Genomic DNA, 23,231 nt, shown 5'->3' with positions numbered 1-23,231 from the left:
AATGGTGCGGAAGAGGTTAGTCCTCAGACTGGCAAGTCTTCTACGCCATGTGGGGTATAGGTAGGCCTTTAATTTTAATGACAAAGTCCGATGATAGTAAAAGAGATAATTTCGAAAGGTCCCATCGTTTCGGAGGTAGAATAAAATATGATACCATTTAGGATCCATCAACTGAATCGAAACTCTTGACGAGAAGATTAAGGAGATTGTCTTGAAATAACCAATCATCAAAACAGAAGTTGACTGATATCCCATGTCCCATTTTCTATCTTATACTATTTCTTAACAATTTCCATTGCTTTAAAATATCATGCCATATGTTTCTGAATATTTTTGCTTAGATTTGCACATGAAAAAAGAGGAAGAATTCAAATATTTTTTCCTTAATACGAGAGAACCGTAGACTATTAAAATCTGTTAGTATTTTTCAACTTATGGGTAGTTTGGTTGACCTAGGAATTAAATTTCCATAGGAAGTTTGTTTACATGGCAAGTTACTTTTTTGTGAACTTTCTAGGAAATGACATACTCTTGTTTGGTTGTACTAAGGAATTTACATTTCCTATGAAATAACATGGGAATTATGACTTATCAAGAGGAGGGTGGGTAAGCCACTTCCCATGTCCCATGAAAACTCCAAATTTCTAAGAAATTCTACTTCCCCAATTTTATTAATTTCATGCCAACCAAACAGTCACACTTTCCCCTCTAATTACTTACAACCAAACATCACCTTGGTTGTCTAGTTTTTCCAAGGCCTACACCTCCTTGAGATTTGAGTTGGCATACTGTGTTCCACACAATTAGCAGTGTTGAGCAGTGTTGAAGAATGATAGAAGTTTGGTTCCGAAAGAAATTTCTATTTACACAATAAAGTTGGTTGCAAATTTTTTGCGGGAGCAGAAACAAACAGCAAACATAAGCCGTAATAGTACAATACTACAATTCGTCCTGATTTACAAAGGTACTAGTTTTTAGGCCCGGGCGATGCCCCGGGTTATTGCATTAGTAACATTTATATTATTCTTATTTCGTATTTTGAAAATATTATTAATCAATTCATTTTTATTACATTTGTTAGTGTATTTTTTTTTACAATGATAGCATGTAATGTGTTATAGCTCAATGGTAAACACTTTGTTGTTTAAATGTGAGGTCGCGGGTTCGAATCCTATACATGCTCCATTTCTAAATTTTTAAGTATATGAAGTTTACGTGAAATGAAATATTCCACAAACAGAGCGCCACGTGGCACATAAACTTCTTTAAAACTGCCTTTTAATATATAGTATAGATTGTGTATCCCAATGGTTGATTCTGTTTTTGTTCTTTTGCATAATATTGTTGTAACTACGTAGTATGCTTTCGTGGGTTTGTAAGAGGATAAGCTTGTATTATGTGCATATTGCATACGACGAAATTAGTTCCCGGACTTCCCACGAGTCAAATCAAAATTAAAATTAAAGGACTAAATAATTTAGAAATTTTTGTAAAATACGGTCTTACAGGAAAGACCGCCTTGTTGTCAACTAGACTGCCACACAAGCTACCGCCTTGTTGTCAACTAGACTGCCACACACGCTGCCATGTAAATTGCTGACGTCAACATAAAATAAGAAAATATATATAACATTTTTATGATTTATTTTCATTTTCACTTTCATTTCTTTCAAACCTTTTCTCTCTCTTCCTCCTTTCATTAGATTAGGGTTTTGCAGCAGATTAGGGTTTTCCATTCTCTCTCTTCGCCGCCGTCGTTTATCACTCGCCACCACCAACTTCTCACCGCCGTCGTTGAGCATTCACCGCCAGCAACTTCTCGCCGCCGTCGTTGATCTCCTCTGGTCATCTCCTCTGAATATCTTCGTTTTCTTCATTTTCGTTTCCGAAAACCTAAGTTGTTGATGATTTTGAAACCGAAATAGTGGTGGCGGCGGCGGTCGTAGAGAATGATTTACGCCGGAGTTGAAGAGCCGCGATCATTCAGAAGAATTAGAACAAATTCGATCGTTTCTAGCTGCAAGCTGCTGCGAAGCTTGAGGGTGCTACGGTGGTGGTCATCGAAAAAGCTAGAGAGCTATTACGGTCGATATTAGTCGTGGTGAAGGCGGTGGTCGAAATGAGGAATCGACGGAGGTTTTCGTAGGTGGTCATGAATCGGCGGTGACGGTTTTTGTAGTGAGGTAATGAATCAGTTTTCTTTAATTAGTTTTTATAACTTAGTTTTTGATTAATCTGAGGTATTGATTTCTATCTCAAACCCTAACTATGGCCGACCACAGGATTTTTATAATTTAGTTTTGGTGGTGGAGCCGCTGCCGCCGGCGAAGAGATCTTGGAACAAGTTCAAGCGCGACTCTTGAGGTTTTTGTTTCGTTTTGATTGAATTGATTAGGCCGGTTTTCCAATCTCCTCTTTTTATTTAGGTTTTTTCGATTTTGATTAGCGATTAGGTTTTTGTTTTGATCGAATGCTTGTTGATTCCGCAGCGTCGTGAAGGAGGCTGGGCTTTTGATTCATCAACACCAGTAGATCCATCGTCACCATCGACGAACACCCTCAGATTCATCGATGACGGCCGCAGAACCATAATCTGTTCTAGCTCCTCTACTCTGCTGCTGCCATTGTTTATTCGCGTGGTGGCCATTGTCGGTGGTGGTGGTTGTTGTGTTTCACAGCCGCGAGGAGAGGAAGCGCTGCCTGTTGCTGGGTGCAAAAATAGCAAAGGAATATAATTTAATTTCCAAATTTGTATTGTAAATGTAAACAATTTTATTCATTTATATTAGTCAGGATTAAATTAGTTTTAGTTAAGAATAATTTCATTTTAGTTACATTTTTGTTATAATTAGTTAAGAGTATTTTCGTTTTAGTTAAAATAATTTCGTTTTAGCTATAATTAAATTCGTATTAGTTTGAAATAATTAGTTCGGAATTTTGACGTTTTAGTTAAGATTTTTTAAGTTTTAGTTACGATTTTCTTTGTTTTAGTTAAGGTTCTTTGAGTTTTAGTTACGTACTTTTTAGTTTCAATTCAGGGCTTTAGTTACACTTTTATGGGGTTTAGTTACGATTTTATGAGTTTTAGTATAGCAATATACCAATTAGTTAAGAAATATAACCAATTAGTTAAGCACGGGAACCAACAAGTGAAGCATGAGAACCAATTAGTGAAGCATGGTAACCAATTAGTGAAGCACCGGAACCAGTTAGTTATGCACTGGAACTAATTAGTTAACCACCGAAATCAATTAGTTAAGTCTAAAAATCAATTAGTTAAGTCTAAAAATCAATTAGTTATGCAACGAAACCAATTGGTTAAACGCTGAACCAATTAGTTAAGCATATGAACTAATTAGTTAAGATTTTTTGAGTTTTAGTTAATAATAAGTTTGTTTAAAAATAATAACTATTCGACTCATAAGTTTAACTATTTGTCTTTATATCTTAACTATTTTGTTATTCAAGTAGTTATGATTTTATGACTTTTAGTTATGTTTTACACTACTTAGTTAGTACTAAAAAGAATTAAAAAAAAAAAAAAATCGAAAATAAATTTTAAGCCTTATATTGAATTAGTTAAGCTTAAAATCCAATTAGTTAAGCCAGAAGTTCAATTAGTTAAGCTAAAAGGCCAATTAGTTAAGGCCGGAAAAAAAAAAAAGTTGAAAGAAAATTTTGAAAGAAAATTTTGAAAAAAAAAAATTTTGAAAAAAAAAATGTTGAAAAAAAAAATTTGAAAAAAAATATGTTGAAATTTTTTTTGTTGAAAACGTTGACGTCAGCGCGCTCCACATGGCTGCCAACAAATCTGCCAACAAGGCGGTCTTTCCTATGAGGCGGTCTCACACAAAATTTTCTCTAAATAATTTTGATTAGATGTACTAAAAAAATAAACCAAACTAGGCCATTTGTAATCAATTACTCAAAGATAATGTACTTCGAAATCAGAACCGAGGTAAAAACAATATGGGAACATTTATATTTCTGATGACATTAATTTACGGAATACTACAAATGATTCCACCTTCTCATGAAAAGGTTGGAGGTTCAATCTCACTAGTACTCTTTCCGTCTTAAAATACTCGTACCGTTTTGACTGGACATGTTTGTCAATATACAGCTTTTACCATCAATATCTTTAACTACATATTATAAAAACTTAATATTTTGAAAATATATTAAGATGAAGTCAATAATGTATTATATATTAACATTTGTTTTCATATATTAGAAATAAAATAGGGTTAAAATAAATTGTGTGAATAGTGCAAAAAATCAAAACAGTGTGAGTATTCTGGAACGGAGGGAGTATCATTTTGAGTGAGGTTGGGTTGTCCTTACCATTCCCCTCATTTAAAGTGTCTAGCTTGCTAATTTGAGTTGGGTTGATCCGAGAGGAGTTCGTTGGAAAAAAAACTAATATTCCCTCACTACTACAAAATAGCATCTTTGAAGACGCTTGTGCCTCGACGCCAAGGGGCGAAAATATTTTCGTGTTTTCAAGACGACTTTTGGCGTCGAGAAAATTGGCGACGCCTTTTTGACGACGTCTTTTGTCGTCGAAGCAGTTTGCTGCGCATTTGGGCGTCGAGAATAACATGTGTCTTACATGTGTTTACAATAAACAACAGCTAGCCTGCGCGCTTCAAAATTTGGTGAAATTATAAATTAAACTTTACCGCCTACTCTAATTAAATAATTAAATTAAAAAAAAAGAAAATTCCTAAAACTAAAAACTGTTAACACGTACTGCACGTCTTTCACGTATCTCTAACCCTAATTAGCTAAAACACCAAAACACAACCGCGCGCGTCGTCTCTTCAATTCTCTGCAAATTCAAAGCCTTTCACTCTCTGCCATTGATATTCATCAAGGTTTGTGTTTAATTTTATACTTTCCTCTGTTTTGTTTCTTCTTAATTTAATTTTCTTTTTCATCTGAATTTTTGATTCTCTTCTTCTTATCATAATTCAACGAGTCACAGTGGTGGAAAATCGCAAGAGGTGCTGAAATTTCGAAGGGATTTACGGCTCAATAGTGCTGAAATTTCTGAGGTATTTATTGGATGTGTTCTGTTTTCTCAATCGAATCCATTGATATTCTGTTTTCTGAGGGATTTACGGTTAATTGCTATTTTCAGTTGACAGAATTATGTGAATTACGGCTCAATCGAATTGTGAATTATGTGAATTATGCTATTTTCAGTTGATAGAATTATGTGAATTATTAAATTTACAGAATTATGTGAATTACGGCACAATCGAATTGTGAATTATGCTATTTTCAGTTGATAGAATTATGTGAATTATTAATTTGAGATGCCAGTTGGTGATGACGGACTGATGGTCAAGAAGTTGAACATTTTTCTTTTTTCCAAATTTTTTCTTTTGATTCAGAAATCAGGGATTTTTTCTGAGCAGACCCTTAATAATATTAGTCTGTTACATATTACATACTATCTGCATTCCTACTTCCTAGATCATTTTCACTTTCCATTTGAGGAGTTCTGTAGTGGTTGGCCACTATCCTCTCAGTCTCTCACAGATACCTTGTATATATATGTTCACTTTTCAGGACTTAGTTTGTGATTTGTATACAAAACCAAAAATCTGCAATTTAAAAGCAACAAGAACAAGAACATGTCCACTACAGAAAAAATAGAACAATTCTCCTGAACTATGGACACATTAACAGATAAACCTTTAAAGCCAAGAAACATGATTAAATACTTAATGAGAAAGGACCTGCATAGTATGGAGTACTTTGTAACTTACCATCCACGAACATAGACATGGTCAACTTTGACATCTTGCGCATCACCGTTGTCATTCTCCTTCAATTTACCACTACCAATCCTGCTGTACTCCAGCCTACCTTTCCACTATTTCCACTATTTCCACCATAATCTCTCCTCTCACACCATCATACCACTACCAATCCTGCTGTAATCCAGCCTACCTTTTCCTCTATTTCCACCAGAATCTTTCCTCTCACACCATCATTCTGATTCCATTTGTGTATCTCCTCACTTCACCTTTGGGTTGATTACCTTCATTTACATTCATTTTCCTACTTAGCTGTTCAGAATTGGCATCATTATCTTGAAATTGATCCTCATAACCTCTCCTCTCGCTCCCAAAGATCTGCCTTCCGTTCCTGTATCTATTTCTCACAACCCTTATATTGACCGTGATTCTCACAACCATTTCCTTTCACCACAAAAACCTGGTTTTCTATTTCTGTAAACACAAACAGTAACAAATTTTCAATTAAAAAGAGAAAGAAAATTGCGATTAGTTTAGTCATTCTTACATCACTCTCAACCCAAAATCTAAAACAAAAAAAATCGTCCAAGAAAGGAGGAACAAAACTCAACATTGGTTATTTCCAACTAATTGAAGTTTGAGGAGGGAAAGAGATAGAAACAAAATTAGTCCATACCTGACAACCAAGAACAACGACGATAGGAAAAGCCTTCAAAGATGAGAGAAAGAAGAGCCACAACCGCAATCGTCACCGAAAACAGTACAATCAAACTCTCCGTTGTTGGAGATCTTATATTGATTTTCTATCAATATCTCCCGAGAATCAAAACCCTAGAAATTGAAAATCCCTAATCTTCTCTTTTTCTATCTACTTGTGATTATCCTGTTGCTGCTACTGGTATTAATGTTTCTACTGGGATTAATAGTGGGCAATGATTGTTGTTGTACTTGTTTACTACCAGGATGAATTTTGTGTCTGGATTCAGAACCATGACTAACATAGCTGATCAATTCTAAACATATATGAGTCAAAAATTTAAATTTCAGTGTTGGAAATTTGCAAATTAAATTGATTAACAATAACAAATGAGTCCACATCACAGTATGTTTTATTGTTCTATGCATGATGTTCAACAAATATATCTTTTCGAAGTGCGAAAGTGATGGTGGTCTACTATCAGTCTTATTTGCTGAAAATTTTGCTATCTTGATGCCCAGTCTGTGAGTGCATGTATGGCTGCTGTGGCTAAGAAATATTGATGTATGAATGTGATTAGTATAGCTTTGAATACTGTCTGGGGTGCATGGAAGAGTAAAGTCCTGGCCATGATTTTGTTTGTTTCATTTGGCAGTTATAGTGTGAGTCTGTGAGATGGTGTCTGACAAGATAAGTAAATTGATAAGGAAAAGAAAGAAAAATCTCGTATAAAAGTGGTGGTTTTAAATTGGTTTTAATAAAAGTAAAAACAAAAGTACAAATCAGTTTTTAGTTTTGAATAAACAAAAAACTAGAAAACTAAAACTATGACGAACAGGGCCTAAGTTTTTTAACCAATTAGTGCTTTCATAGAGTTTGCATGACAAATTAAGCTAGCTGCAGAATTTCCATTACATTGTCAAGATTTTAGATTTGCCGATGAAAACTCGAAACATGTCACTCATTCCTACATACTACACTTATATAAATTTTCTGTTTATTATTCACTGCTTGTCCACCGACAGTAGGACCCTTAGAATTTTTTTTCCATTCCATGTATAAGTTCGGTTATAGCATTAGAATGTCTGTTTCTTCTACTTGATCACTCTTGAAAATACTGTTTATTATTCACTGCTTGTCCACCGACAGTAGGACCCTTAGAATTGTTTTTCCATTCCATGTATAAGTTCGGTTATAGGATTAGAATGTCTGTTTCTTCTACTTGATCACTATTGAACTGTAAAGCAACACTACTAAAAGTGTTTATAAGAGAGATTACTAAAAGCGTTCATAGGACATAGCCTTTTGTTATTATCTGCAAGTCTGAAAAAACGTGTAAAAACCTGTGAATTCTTTCCTTTTATTGTGAGCTTACTAACTTCCAACAATATAATCCGGTTGAAAGGATTTTTTTTCCCTACAAGGGTCTTTTTTTATTATGTTTTGTTTTTTAATTTTTTTTGTAGACATGGATACTAGTTGGATTGACTTACGAAAAGGGGATGCCGGTTATTATAATGGTTGCATGAAATTTTTAGAGGTTGCTAAGGAGACTCTTTTAGAGGGAATGACTCTATGCCCATGTAGTAAATGCAAGTTGAATAACTCATATCCCTTAGAAGAGGTAGGAGGACAAATTTTATTTTACGGTTTTTATAAGAACTATAGACAATGGGTTTTCCATTGTAAAGATGAAGAGAGTAATACCATAGAGATCCCTAGTGATCAAGCAAAGGTAGTAGGTCGAGATGATATTGATGGGTTACTAGGAGCAGCTTTCAAGGTTGACAATAGTGCACAAACCACCAACGAACCCCAAGACCCATCATTAAGTGAAGCAAATTTTGAAGATGAAGATTCGTATAACATGCATGAAGAGTTAAATTTTGATTGTGAGGAAGATGATGAATTTCCATCAACCAACACCAATGAAGAAGAAGCGAAGTTTAAACGACTAAGGGAAGCTTCTGATGAGGGTTTATATGAGGGGTGTACAACTTTCTCAAAGTTGTCGTTTCTATTGCACTTGTTTCACCTCAAGTGTATGTTCCATTGGTCTGCCGCATCATTTAATAAGTTGCTTGAACTTCTATTAGACGCATTTCCTAATATTAAGGAGTTTCCTTCGTCGTATTATGAAGGCATGAAGATAATGAAGGATTTGGGTTTGGGTTACGAGAAAATCCATGCATGTCCAAATGATTGCATGTTATATTGGGGCTAATTTGCAGAAAAAAGTGAGTGTCATATCTGTCACACATCAAGGTGGAAAAATGTGAAAGAAAATGAGGGCGATATTAGTGAGAATGTTAAAGAAACACGTAAGAAGGGCGTTCCAGCTAAAGTAATGCGGTATTTTCCTCTCATCCCTAGACTAAAGAGGCTTTACATGTCTTCTAAAACAGCAGAGGACATGAGATGGCATTTTGACCGCAAGGATGAAAAGATCATAAGTCACCCAGCAGATGGTGAAGCTTGAAAAAAATTTGATCAAAGATATGAGGAATTCGCCAAAGACCCTCGTAGTGTTAGATTGGGTCTAGCAAGTGATGGTTTTAATCCATATCGTTTGATGAATACTAGTTACAGTACATGGCCAGTGATCCTGATTCCTTATAATTTGCCACCATGGCTTTGTATGAAGTCAACGTCATTCATTTTGTCTTTGATCATTCCAGGTAAGTTTGGTCCTGGTATGGATATTGATGTGTATTTGCAACCACTAATCCATGAGTTAAAATTGTTGTGGGAAGGTGTAGATGCCTTTGATGCTCATAGTGGAAAAAGTTTTAAAATGCGAGCAGCCTTAGACTCCACTATAAATGACTTTCCGGCATATGCTATGTTGTCGGGTTGGAGTACGAGAGGTTATAAAGCTTGCCCTTCTTGTGTTGATTCTGGTTATGCGTATAGTTTTGGTGGTAAAATTATCTACCCTGGAGATCGAAAATGGTTACCAACTGATCATCCTTATCGTTCTCAAGCAAACTTATTCGATGGGAAAGAGGAATATGGTCTTGCTCCGGTTCCTCCAAGCGGGACAGAAGTTTTGAAGCAACAAGAAAAAGTTAAGTATGTTTATGGAAAGTCAAAAAGTGTTCCTAAAAAAAGAGGGAGACAAGAAGATGATGAAATTGATGACGATGATGATGATGAACAGGATGATGTCGTTCTGTGGAAAAAGAAAAGTATACTTTTTGAATTAGAATATTGGGAACATAATCCTCTTAGACATAATCTAGATGTTATGCACATTGAGAAGAATGTATGTGACAATTTCCTAGGAACACTTTTAGGTATGGAGAAGATTAGAGATGATAAGAATGCTAGATTGGCCCTTAAAGCACGGAACATAAAATCTCATCTTTGGCCCGAATCTCATCCAAATCGTGCTAAGGACTATTTGCCTCCGGCTGCATACACCATGTCTAAAGAAGAGAAATAACGATTTTTGAATGTCCTACAGAATCTTAAAGTTCCTGATGGATATGGATCTAATTTGCAAAGGTGTGTGAATTTGAAGAAGCATAAACTTATTAATCTAAAAAGCCACGACAATCATGTCCTCATGCAAGATATCCTTCCTGTTGCTTTAAGAGCATCAAATGCCACAAAAGTAATTGATTTGCTTGATGAATTGTCGGACTTTTTCAAGAAGATATGTTCAACTGCTATTGAAAGAAGTGAATTAGATACCATTCAGTCGAGGCTTGTGTTGACTCTTTGTAAGATGGAGCAAGAGTTTCTGCCAACATTTTTCACAATCATGGTGCATCTACTAATTCATTTAGTGGATGAGGTCAAACTCGGTGGACCTGTTCATTATAGGTGGATGTATCCCATTGAGAGGTAAATATCTTAAACTTCAATATCTTTTTAATAGTTTTTAAATAAGAATACATCAAAAAATACTTGTCTTAATCTTTCACGTTCACATTCTTTTTCATTATATTTCAAGGTACTTGGCCTTTTTGAAATCTCATGTAAGTAATAAAGCGCAACCAGAAGGATCCATAGCAGAAGGGTACCTTTTATGGGAGACAATTTCATTTTGTTCGAGATATCTAGAAAGTGTTGAGACCATATTCAACATACCGAAGAGAAATGAAGATGGTGTTCCAAACATCAATAACTATTTATACTACTCTGGTGGTCGTGTAGTTGGGATGAAAGAAAATGTCCGTCTTGATGAGAATAGTTTAAAGCAAGCACATCGCTATGTTTTGCTTCATTCAGATGAGATGAAACCGGTGCTTGAGTAAGTACCTTTATGAATGATTTTCTTGAGCGTATTAATACTTACAATGTTAATAACTCAATTTTCTCAATCTCTAAAGTGCCTTCATACAACAAAACGACAAGAGAATCAAGTCGGAGGAGGTCAAGAAAATTAGTGGATAATCTATGAATTTCCCGATTGGTTGCATAACCAGGTTATATGCTTCAAAATCTGGAGTTTCCTTCTCTATTTTATACATCAATCTGAGTTTAACTTAGTTTTTTGGAATTATAGGCCAATAACCTAGATGATAGCACGAAAGAAGGAAAATTGAGAAAAGCCTTGGCAGGTGGTTTAAGAAATTGTGGGAAAAGGATGAAAAGAGTTATTATCAATGGCTATAAATTTGACACGGTGGATCGTGAGCGATCTCGAAAGACTCAAAATTCTGGAATTATGGTAGAAGCTGACGGCCAAGAGTATTATGGAAAGCTTAAAGAAATGTTAGAATTTGATTATTATGGTTCTTTCAAGGTTCTAATGTTCCGATGTGATTGGGTTGATATACGAAGGGGTTTCAAAACATACCCGAGTGGCAGAGTTCGTGTTAATTTCTCGAAGTTAATGCACACTGGTCAAAATTTGAAAGATGATCCATTTATTTTCTCTTCTCAAGCGAAACAAGTTTTTTACATTGAGGATGAGATACAAAAAGGATGGTTTCATGTTATTAAGACTAAGCCTAGGGACTTGTTTGATATACTCGACGACGATGATGATGATGAGTAGCTTCTAGGATAAAAGTGTTTTGTTTTTATGGAATTCTTTATCAAAGTTTATGCGTATTAGAAAATAATGATTTTGAATGATTTCTAGCCTTTTTAGTTGAGTTTCATAGTTGTTGATTTGTAATTGTTAAGGATGGTGGAATTACCAAGTTATAATCAGTTATATATAGTTCAGTTGTGTTACTCTAATTTTCTGTCAGCTCTTATAAAAGTTCAGTCAGTTAGTTGTTGCTTGTTACTCTATTTGTCAGTCAGTTTTTAAAAGTTCATTTAGTCAATCAGTCAGTTTTTAAAATTTCAGTTAGTCAGTCAGTTTTTAAAAGTTCAGTTAGTCAGTCATTCTATCGACTCATGACTATCGACTCATGATGATACTACACAAGTTTTATAAAGTTTATTACGAAGGTGGTTCACTCTTTTTTCATGTTTGATCATACTCCCTGGTCTCCTGTTCCTTACACAATCCTTATGAGTTACTCTTTTGGTTGTTGAACGTCTGTTTTCTTGAAATTCAGTTAGTGTAAATATCTGAAATAAATCCCATTTGCTTCTTATCACGACGAGTGTTCCTGAAATCATAAGTTAGCCCATGTCTAATAGACATTATTGTTTTTATATAGTTTTCGGAGAACTCTGAAAAGCTAATAGAGATATAAAATATAAATGCGTATTCTTACATTTTTCATTTAATGGACCAACTTTTTGGATGCAATTTTGTATTTTAATCAAGCCGAGGGATGTGTGGTGCTCTGTGCAATGCTTGCCAAACCAGTCATTTATTTCTACTCTTACATTCAGTGCCAATATTTAGGTCTAAAAGGTTATGCCTTTGTCAAACTTAAATATTCAGCCACCAACTTGTAGGCTATGGGGTTGTTTATCTAACTGAACTGATTAATATTTTTCTGTGAAAGACCTGCAAGAGTTGTAATCACATGAGTATAAATACAACCTAGCTATAACTCAATAATGACTGACTAGTATAACTCATGAGTCAGTTTTTAAAAGTTGGTATGAAGAATATTATTCAAATGAGCCAGTTAATAATTGTTTTTAGGTCTAATAGTATTTCATGTTTACATGACAGGAGCGCGCTCTGATTGAATACTTGTCAACACATCCAGAGTATTTGAGAAACAAAGTAAGTTCTTGTGTTCCGCGTTGATCTGTTTAAACGGTACTGAATGTATTTGATCGACATATGACATGTTTTGACTAAGTAATTCTTGTATGATTATACGTGTTGATTGTAATGTGTTTGATGAAATGTTTGTGTACTTGTGTTCCTTTTTCTCCACTGCCTTATTCACTTTCCGTTTCTACTAGTTAATAATCCTTAAAATTGTTTCTCCGTCGGACTCCCATGATGAAGACCGTGACTGCCTAGTTAAGCTAGTCTATTATAGACCGTGCTGTATTAGTTTAGACAGATGAGACAACCAGTTTTAACCAATTGAGACGAACCATTTACCTCCAATACACAACTGCTAAGGCCCTTATTTTCTTCTAGAAACCTGTTACCAGTGTCACATTGTTCTTAAGACCGAGCTAAATTACCAACTTCAATTAGAGCTAGACTATTTGAATGCTGGTCCTCATTCAGCAGTTTCTCATTTTACATGGTGTGATCAGAAATGATATAATTCTGAATATGAGCCTGTCTGTATGCAACCTCAGCTAATGTAAACAAATTATTTTATTAAGGAGCAGATACTACTGAAGAATTTACTCCAAGTAATTAGTGAATAAAGTTAGAATTGCACCTTACATTTGTATATTGGCTGTAAGGCAGTAGGAAAATGCTAGGTATTTCCTCTTTAACACCCGTTGCCCAGTCTCCCTAACCTACTGTAGTGCTATTACTGATGACTTAACTACCTGGTGTTGATCTCCACAATAGAAATTCATATAGTACGTGCTTGACAAACGGTAGGCCTAGCAATATTTTACTCCACCTGAAAAACCAATTTGAAACTGTCGTCCAGAAACTGACCGCCTTGACAAGTCGAATATCTTTGCAATATATGATCTAATAGGCTATATGTTTCTTGTTAAGGTGCACTAGGCTTTGTTGTTGTTGTTGTTGGTTCTTCCTAGAGAACAAGAATTTTTCCTACAACGGAATTTAGGAAAAAACCAAGCTTATAAACTGGGGGGGGGGGGAGATTGTCCTTTTGTTTTGATATTGCTACAACCTTCTGAAGTTTTTCCTCAACTTCTTCATTTCATTCCAAGAAGCATGATTTCTTTGATTTGGCATCAAGCTCTTCAGCTGTTTGACTCTTGGCAGCTTCCAATTAAGATACTCTTGGAAGTCATATTAATCGCAGCTTGTTGACACTCACCCAAGTTATCAGAAAACTGAGGTTAGTTCTTGCAATATACTCATATAAATTGAACGTGTTTGACCCTACAACTCTTCCCTTGTACATGGTTTTCTATTAAATCGTTGCATGCTGTATAATTTAAAGTATAATGTTGACTAAGTTGTCTATCACAGTGAACACAAGTGCATTTGAAAGATATTGTGAAGTAATGACTTCTAGTATGCTAATTTTTTGTGTTATCTTGCTACCATTTTCCTAACCAATCAGTGGGTTATGCGGTTGGCACACTCCAGTTATTCCTTCACCTGTCAACCACAACACACACCTACACAGTGGATTTTGCTGCTGCATCTGCATTAATCTTCAGTTTGCTGCTGCATCTGCATGAATCATTTTTTAGGTTTACAACCCCAGCTTTTTTAATTTCCCGTTTACAGAGGAACCCTCATGAAGTCATTATGGTGCAATTACTGTTTTTACCTTGATCTTGCTGTTTACTTCCCCCCAAATATTCACCCCCATATTTATTTATTACTGCTAGGTACTATACTGTTTTTTCTTCCCCTATTCTGTTGTTGGTACACAAACCACCATACCAAGTATTCAAATTTCCCTTGTCAAATTCTTCATGTTTGATCTTTAAACAAAGACTATCAAAACTTAAGCTTATATAACTTTGACAAATAGTTTTAGAGGATCCATGATTGTTTATCAACATGATCAAGTTTAGATATCACAGGCAAATAAGAGTCATCAAGTTCAAATAAGGTTACAACCCTACAAGCTCAAACAAATGGGTTTTGGGGTGACAAAAATGAAACTAGTTTAAGACTGTAAGAAGGCTAAGTCCTCTGGTTACTTCCGGTTAGTTAGCATATGAAGCCCTTCTTCTTGTTGAAATTGAAATTGAAATTGAAATTGGAATTGAAATTGGAATTGAAATTTAGCATACAATTCGTTATATACATTATGTTTATTGAGTTTGTTTGTTTGATTGAAGATTGTTGAAAATGGTTGATTGAGGTAAAAGTGAGCAGCTTTAGAACAAGCAATGCTAATATGTTTTTTCCAGTCACTGATGCTGTTTGTGTCTGTGTCTGTGATGATTGTATATCTCGATTAGAATGTGATAATAATTGATGTGAAAACAGTTCGGTGACAAATTGAATAGGTGAAATACATAGGCTGCATCCACTAAGGAGCGCGGTGTTCTCCCCCTGCCCTGTTCTCCTTTACTGCCCTTCTGTCTGAAGTTGTCTGGTGCTGTTGGTTTGTCTTATGCTGCTTGTTCTTCCTTCTTCTGTCTGAAACCCTAATTTTATATACTAAATTTGTTTCGTGCCTATTATTTGTCGTACTCGGAAATGGTGCTTGCATGATATGATTGATACTGCTACGAGTATTTGGTGTGAAACAAGCTTGGGAAATATTTTCATTCGATTATAGAAATATACTTACAGGGTTATTATCAACTCTCTCAAATCAAAAAGAGACAAAAAAATCCATTTCCCCTGTCAATTCAAGCATTGTACAGAGTTGAAAATCTTACCATCATGAAGTAATGGGAAATATGTTCCTTTGAAATTTCGAACTCTTCCCTTATATTTCTGACAAAAACTCATGTTCTTTTCGGATACTATTGGTACATCGATGTAAAAGAATGATTAATATCCTCTGAGCTGTAGTACCACAATGTTACAGAATCTGAACTCTGATTTGTATTGAAGTGGACCTTATGACAAATTTCATCGCTGCTTATTTGTCTCTTTCCCAGTTTCTCCTGCTATGAAATGAAGCTCATGTTAGGCACCTCTTTTGCAGTTATATAATATTTATTTATTAGAATAATACTGATTACATTTTTTGTGTGACTTGTCTTGCAGTGCTATATAGTACAAGATGACTTATCGCAAGAGGGTTAGATCTGCTGCTAAAACAGATGGTACACATGGTCCAGCTACCGCACATACCTCATCTTTGAGTGAAGATGCATCACAACCCACCAAAAAACATGCTACTGAACCACAATCATCTCAGGTTTCTTCTATATCTACTGCTGTCAAATTTGGACCATTTTCTCCACAAGGTACACTTACATCAGTGGTTGCACCTCCATGTTCGAGTACGTGCATTGCAAACCGAAGACATACTTGGAGCTATATGGAAAAGGCCACCTACTTCCTTACCATCAAGTTCACTTATGGCAACAACTAAAGATAAAGTCCTACCTAAGCTTTCATCCACGATCTCACCTGAAGGTCCGACTAGTATTCCACCTTCTAATACATCAAAATCACAAAAACACCCTTCTACTTCCTCTGGTCATGTCCCACCTCGTATCTCGCCTGCTAGTCATATCTCACCTAATATGCCACCCAATATGCCACCTATTATCCAACCTTCTACTCATATTAAACCATCCTCAAGAGCTTCTCAGAACAATCAACAACAAAACAATAATGAAGAACCAAAAGAGAACTCAACAAAATCGAAGTCCCTAAGGGTGAAGTCATATCCGGATTGGCCTGTAGATATAGATTTTGATGACAAGGAGGAGGTTTTGACCATTGGTAAGTTAGTGCATGTAGGATTGTTCAGTTGTAAAAAGTTGCCGGCCAATATAAATCAACTAGAAAGCTTTTCATAAGATTGCTTTTCATAAGATTGCTTTTCATAATCTTATGTTATTCAGTTGTAAAAAGTTGCCGGCCAATATAGATTACGAGTGCATAGTACTTAGTATGTTTTATTCTTTTCGCTTCAGTCAGTTTTATAAATAATATACAATGAACTAGGAACAAAGCAATCTGATTTTATTAAATATGATCTATATGAAATCCTTTTTGTCTTCAAAGCATGTCTTGTTTTCCTGATGTTAGTAAATGCTTTTCCTGAAGGATCGCTTTGTTATTCCTGATCATCCGGAATATAACAAACAAATCCTAAAGCGTGCCAATAAAAGTTGGAGGCAGTATAAACACTCTCTTAAGGTGACTTACTACAAACCAGATGAGAAAACACTCGCTCAGATGTGCGATGCTGTGCCACGACATGGAATTAGAAGTGCTCAATGGAGAAAGTTGGTTAAGTATTGGGCTTCGGATGAAGGGTAAGTAAGTACCATATTCTTCATTGAACTTTGAGTGAGTGTTTTTTTTTTTTTTTCACAAATGAAAGTGTAATAGTTCCCAAGTATAAGTGTTTAGTTCAAGCTCAATCACAGTTATCTCAAATTTTCAAGATTCAATTAATAAATTAAATCTTATATCTGATACTTAATCTGAAAAATCAATACCAATTAGATAAAGTATATCACACACCGTATTAAGATCTAAGAACATAAATGCAATTAGATGAAGCACTAAGAAGCCATGACTGCACAGTACAGACTACACATAACTGATCTGCACAGACTGCAGAGAACGGCTGCACAGACTGCACAGAACTGATCTGCACATAATGCACATAATAGAATGCACAGAATTGATCTGCACATAATGCACATAATAGAATGCACAGAATTGATCTGCACAGACTGCACAGAACTGCATAGACCTGATCTGCACATTCATCTGAGACAAAAACCTTATGAACCAAGTTAAAAGACTGCATAGCTTGTTCCTGCTTGTTCAGTGGCCTGTTAGCTAGTTTTCGATTCTGGTTTCAGGCTTTTGGAAGTTGTTTTTCGTTCTGGTTTTAGGCTTTTGGTTGTGCAACTTGTTACTGCTTTTTCTTGCACGCTTCTGCTTCTGCTTACCCCACCCCAGAATGCAGAGAGTCCAGAGTTTAGACCTCTAAAAAGGCACAAGCGCGCAACTGTTTATACAGCCTTTCACTACTGCTTTCCTAACCAAGTTACTGACAATAGTGACCGACTCATTCTTCAACAGACCTATGTGATCAGATTGCCAAGCTTGAGAGCTTAGTCTCATGTTCTATTTCAATCCCCGGTGCAAACCAGGGAACCTTTTACTCATCATATGATGGCTTTGAGTCCGTATAATTTGCCAAATTACAAATGATCAGAGAATAATGCTTAAGAATCATGATTCAAGAAAAGTACTAGTAAGTACATATGAACAAAATTACCCAATATTCTAAACCTCCCGTTTCAACTTTCAAGCCCAAACACCAAAATTACCCAGCTCTGAACCTAAACATTCAATAGATGCATAAGATCATCAACTGATATAACTATTCATTCCTCCCTCTTAATGCAAGCACTAAGTGAACTACCTGCCCTACCGGTGACGCAACCTTTTCTTGTTATTCAGCCACGGTAAGACACCAAAACAACATTTTACTCCTATAACCCACAAAAGGCATGAGCAGGTAAAACGTAGTTTCTTAATTAGGTTGTGATTTAGAAGACTGATATTGCTTTCTTTAACTAATAAAGATTCAGTAAAGAACACATTAATCCATGCCTTCTACCGACTCAGAAAAGTAGAAACACTGTAACAGGCCGCTCTTTCGAGCTGATAATGCCAATTGATTTTTTTTTTTTTTATCTTTGTTAATTTATTTACCAAAAAGACTTAACTATTTCTTAATATATCTCTTTGAATATGAGTGCAGAAACTTTCAGAATATGGAAAGGCTGCACGGGCCGCTCAAAATCAATTTCATAGATCTGGTTCTAACAGCTATGCGAACCAACAAGCTGATTATGTATTAATCATGACTTCTTTTATTTTATTAACGCTGGTTCAGATTTTCTTTAATACTTCTTACATTACTATTCATATATAGGAAGACGAGCATGGAAAAAAAATGAGCTTATTAGCCCTTTGGATAAAGTCTCATTCCGGCAAGGACGGGACCTTTCTTCCAGGCACAGTCATTGAAGATTTTGTGGTATGAGTTCAAATTTAATAGATTTATTAAGCTACTTAATTTGATAAACCAGTATGGGATTGCTTCTTAATTTGTTTATGAAATTCATATTATTATCCTAAATTGTTGTGTAGGATGATGCACAGGCTAAGATTGAAATGTTGAAGACTGTAGACCCTACCAAACCTGAACAAGAACTTGAAAATGCAGCTTTTGAGGACACTATGCATGGTGGACAGATTCTCGTACGCCCTGTAAGGTACGGACTTGGAGTTCGAAAGAGCGACGTTTACGGGGTGCATGGTGTGCTAAGGAAGCAAGGGTATGAGAAAGTTCGAGAGAGGACCGTGGTGATGGAAAGTGTGAAAGAAGACGTGTCGGCTCTCAGCAAGAAAAATGAAACACTTGAGAAGGAAAATGGAAAGCTGCAAGCCCAAGTTAAAGAGAATAGTTTTCTGCTTACAACTCTTATTGGACAATTTGCTCAACTTGTAGGTCATACAGGAACTGCTTCAACAGAATCTCTACGTTTAGCACAAGAAGTCTTGTCCATGTCACACAATAGGGTAATTATTCTTATTTCTTATCATTTGAACTCTGTTTGCATGTTGCTATATGATTAGTACGTAGTTTCTTATCTGTCATTCCCCGACTAAAAAAGTACCCAATTAGTGAATTCACATGCGTAAATTAAGTATTTCACATACTATAATAAAAATCATCAAATAGACATCCTTTCTTCTTGCGCAATTGTTTTTTATAAGAATAAGGATTATATTAACAACTCAGAAAAAGGAGTTGTGAGGAACAAGTTGGATCTTCTTTTCTTTTCTTTTTTTCCATCCAGCTCTATCTTGTTCATCTTACAATGTCGCATTATGCACGGATTATTATTGTAACAGCTTTACTTTGCTCAGTAACCTCAATTCTTTTCCGATTTCAGTTTTTTTCACTGTTTATTGATTTTTTTCACCTGGTTCCCTCATCCAGTTACTGGACTGTGATTCTCTGATTCAACATGAAGGTTAATCTCTGTGAATTGAATATGTGTGACTCTGTGAATCTCTTGTTAAATTTTGGATCAGAGGTTTAGGGTTTTAGCAAAATTTCAAGGCTTGATGAGTTGATGATTGGACCGTTTGTTTATCTCAATCGGGTGGTTAATTTGTCTGCTATTGATGAGTTGACCTTGCTCTGTCCTGTGCATGTTTTTCACCCACTTAACTTGCCGTTCCTCCTGTCCTTTACCTTGCTATGTCTTGTGCCTGCTTTTCATTTGTATTTCACCCACTTAACTTCCCCTTCCTACTGCCCCCCTATTCCCTTGATTGGTATATGCCCAGCACTTAAAACCATGTTTTGCTTTTATGTCATTACTTGTAAAGGATGTGAATTTTTTTACGACTATTATACCATATATGTGGAGTGCACTTGGTTTGTTGCCACTAGAATATAGATATAAGGATATTGAAGACTTGGGGTACTCTTACTTCTTGCAAATGGTATCGAAGTCCCTTCTTCAAGATCCGAGTCCTCACGTTAATGGAATGTTCTGCTTGTGTAAAATGCATCATCTTTTGCATGATCTAGGTGTGAAAATCTGGGTGAATAGTTAGTATTTATTGTTAATCCAGATAAGATGATAGTTTCCGAATTTGCAAGGCATATTGTTTGGGGATACGACTGTACAAATACTCTAAAAGATCAAGGATTTCCTACTGAGCTTCTCAAAGCTAAGAAATCCCGAACATTCCGATTTGGTTATCCAATGAATCAGCATATAAGTCAATCCTTTCTTGAGGGGATCATATCTCATTTCAGTTGCTTACGCATATTAGAACTTCAATACAGTTCTTTTGAGAAGTTGCCAAGTTCGATTGGGGACCTGAAGCACTTGAGATATCTTGACTTGTCATTTAATCCTATCATTAAATCATTCCCAAATACAATATGCAAGCTCTTAAATTTGTAAACATTACTTGTCCACGGGTGTGAGCAGTTAAAAGAGCTGCCGAGGGATGTACATCAACTACAAAACTTAAGGAATTTCATGGTGACAACATGCCAAGTGAGTTTAGGGAGTAGATTCATGGAATTGAGTCTGAAAGTCTGAAAGTTGTACGAGATAGCTGCTTATTTCGAAGTAATGTTCTTCCATGAATGAGCTCTATCAATTCATATCACTGATCAAGGTTGAAGTGTTATTGCTGTTCTTTGTGCCACATGATGTCATGGCCTTGTGACCCTGTTTTGTTTGGGGCTAGGAAGTGTGCTTCTCTTAGTCATGGAGTACTCTGATATTCTATGATTCTATCCTCCACTGTGTCGGTCTAAACAATTTCTGGTGCACTGTTTTTTGTCATACTGCTGGCTTTTTTAGTTGATTAATTGGCATGCCTTAAAACAACCAGCGTTATCATTTCAAACGAAGTATGAATTCAGTTCTTATGTTCAATATTAAGCATCTTCATTGACTTTGAGAAAGAAGGGTTGTAGGTTGGTGACAATTTCTGGTGCACTGTTTTTTGTCATACTGCTGTCTTTTTTAGTTGATTAATTGGCATGCCTTAAAGCAGCCAGCGTTATCATTTTAAACGAAGTATGAATTTAGTTCTTATGTTCAATATTAAGCATCTTCATTGACTTTGAGAAAGAAGGGTTGTAGGTTGGTATTCACTTATGATCTGTATCAAAATCTGAGAATATATTGGACTTTATAGTAACCAACACATATTAGCTCCACTGTCTAAAATAGGAGAGTTTTTCTTTCTCATTCAGTTTTCACTGTGGACCACTATACTTAGTGCTACAATCTCCTACCGTTTTTAGAGGCATTCAGTAATGGTGTTAATATTGATGTATTGTGCTTTCACTTTGCCAAGTGATTTAAGACTTTTTAAGACCAGATTTCCCGAGTTTTCAGCACAGCCAGCAGTCTAGGACCAGATTTCTCGAGTTTTCTGCTCTTCAGTACTTGACTGCTTGTTACTTTTATTTTTACTTATTACATTTTTTATTTTGCTTTGTAGATCGTCCAACGTGATAAAGGAGCAACGAAAGAACGAAGCAACCTGGACCACTTGAGCTTCTTATTAGCTACTATGAACAATCGTCTATAAATATATAGCTAGTTCGATCTTAGTTACTTATTCTAGGCTTTATTTTCTTTTACGTACTATGAATTTTAGTTTTTCTAGGTTTTATTTTCTTTTACGTACTGTGAATTTTAGTTTCTCTAGGCTTTATTTTCTTTACAGACTATGAATTTTAGTTTTTCTAGGCTTTATTTTCTTTTACGTACTGTGTATTTTAGTTTCTCTAGGCTTTAAATATATTAGTAATATGAATTAATGTGTGGACGTACTATGGATTTTACTACTTATAGTTGGTGATAATAAAGTTTTGTTATATATTTGCCAAAAAAAAAAAAATTGTTGATTGATTGAAGATCAATTTGTCGTATATATATATTCAAATCATTAATTTTATTGCTTTAATTTTCATTTATAAACTATATAGAGATACAAATTTGTATTTGGGTGAAAAAATCTTACAAAATTTGGACGCCTTATGATGTCATGATTGTATTACATTAAGGTTTAAATTTCCCGCCACAATTCTTTGTGGACGACAATTGATGTCTAGAATAGAGACCTAGGAAGGCGTCGGCAAACAATTTTGAATCACGCCTAACACAAATCTTAAGACGTAGTAAGGCGTCGAGGATCTCGACGCCTAGTTAATTTATGGACACAGTAAGGCGTCGCCATTCTCGACGCCCCAAAGATTTCCAAGACAGCATAAGGCGTCCTAAGTCTCGACGCCTCGCGAATTCTCGACTAAAATTTCCTCGACGCTAATGACAGGTGTCGAGGGAAATTTTCTCGACGCCTATAGGCGTCTCTAATTAGCCAAAAATGCGTCGCCATAACACGGAAATTGTAGTAGTGCCTCCGTATTTTATTAAGTGATGCATTTTGACCGACTCAAAATTTAATAAAGGTGAATTGATTTTATTAAATAAAGAAATAAGTGGGGCCATGTAGATTATACAATTGAAGTAAAAGATAATGAAAGTATTAAATATGACAAGTGGGAGTAAGAAATATGGTGGTGAAAGAACCAACAATCCCTGCTATGAACATCTCTGCCACTGCTGCTGAAATACAAGGTCTGCTTCTTGTTGCTTCCTAGGCAATATAAAAGAATTGACAAGATGTAATCATTATCTATGATTGCAAAGCTGATGTGGGGAACATTCTGGATACAAGTGCTGCTAAGTTGGTTGTCTAACATGTATGACAAATGCAGGGATCTCCTTAAGAGGATGCTGGAAGTCGAGGTTACAATGCAGGAGGAGGTCAGAGCTGGTGGAAGTAGACTTCGTGGCAAGGAAAGCGAGGAACCGGCTAATCGAGTCTGTTGCATCCAAGGTTGTAGATTACCCCCTATTTTGAGGAGTGATATTTCTGAAACGAATGACATTAGTTTTTTGGAAAGTAAATTTTTGGGCAACTTTGGCGCCATGAATGGTTGTGTTTATTTGCCAAGTGATATGAGAGCAAATGTGCTCGTTTCAAACTCTGTAAAATTTGT

The 23,231-nt window shown here is 35.6% G+C and overlaps 1 protein-coding gene across 12 annotated transcripts; it reads left to right on the top strand.

Moving 5' to 3' along the window:
- Positions 1–3,955: 3,955 nt before the first annotated feature.
- Positions 3,956–22,082, top strand: LOC110777191 (uncharacterized). 12 transcript variants are annotated; one of them, XR_008933008.1, is made up of 11 exons: positions 4,113–4,877; positions 4,988–5,057; positions 12,560–12,613; positions 13,708–13,838; positions 14,067–14,199; positions 15,683–16,369; positions 16,697–16,908; positions 18,378–18,470; positions 18,552–18,656; positions 18,770–19,201; positions 21,665–22,082. XR_008933008.1 is itself a non-coding variant. In XM_021981798.2 (9 exons), the coding sequence occupies exons 7-9, from the start codon at positions 18,573–18,575 to the stop codon at positions 21,752–21,754; spliced, it is 606 nt and encodes a 201-aa protein (XP_021837490.2). In that variant the 5' UTR covers positions 4,205–4,877; positions 4,988–5,057; positions 12,560–12,613; positions 13,763–13,838; positions 15,683–16,369; positions 16,697–16,908; positions 18,552–18,572; the 3' UTR covers positions 21,755–22,082. The 12 variants fall into 12 exon arrangements, 3 of the variants coding, with proteins under 3 accessions (XP_056699609.1, XP_021837490.2, XP_021837488.2); XR_008933053.1 differs by having other exon boundaries at positions 4,114–4,877; positions 13,745–13,838; XR_008933025.1 differs by having other exon boundaries at positions 4,114–4,877; positions 13,737–13,838.
- The last annotated feature ends 1,149 nt before the right edge of the window (positions 22,083–23,231 follow it).

This window comes from Spinacia oleracea, chromosome 1 (assembly GCF_020520425.1).
Source record: "Spinacia oleracea cultivar Varoflay chromosome 1, BTI_SOV_V1, whole genome shotgun sequence".
Taxonomy (NCBI): Eukaryota; Viridiplantae; Streptophyta; class Magnoliopsida; order Caryophyllales; family Amaranthaceae; genus Spinacia; species Spinacia oleracea.
This window is presented reverse-complemented; position numbering and strand designations above follow the sequence as displayed.

Bases quoted from the DNA above. Each gene is read 5' to 3' on its own strand.
- LOC110777191 (XM_056843631.1), top strand. From the start codon at position 10,034: ATGCAAGATATCCTTCCTGTTGCTTTAAGAGCATCAAATGCCACAAAA. The intron at 10,315-10,423 runs GTAAATATCTTA...TTATATTTCAAG, and splicing joins TGGATGTATCCCATTGAGAG to GTACTTGGCCTTTTTGAAAT. The intron at 10,724-10,802 runs GTAAGTACCTTT...CAATCTCTAAAG, and splicing joins GAGATGAAACCGGTGCTTGA to TGCCTTCATACAACAAAACG.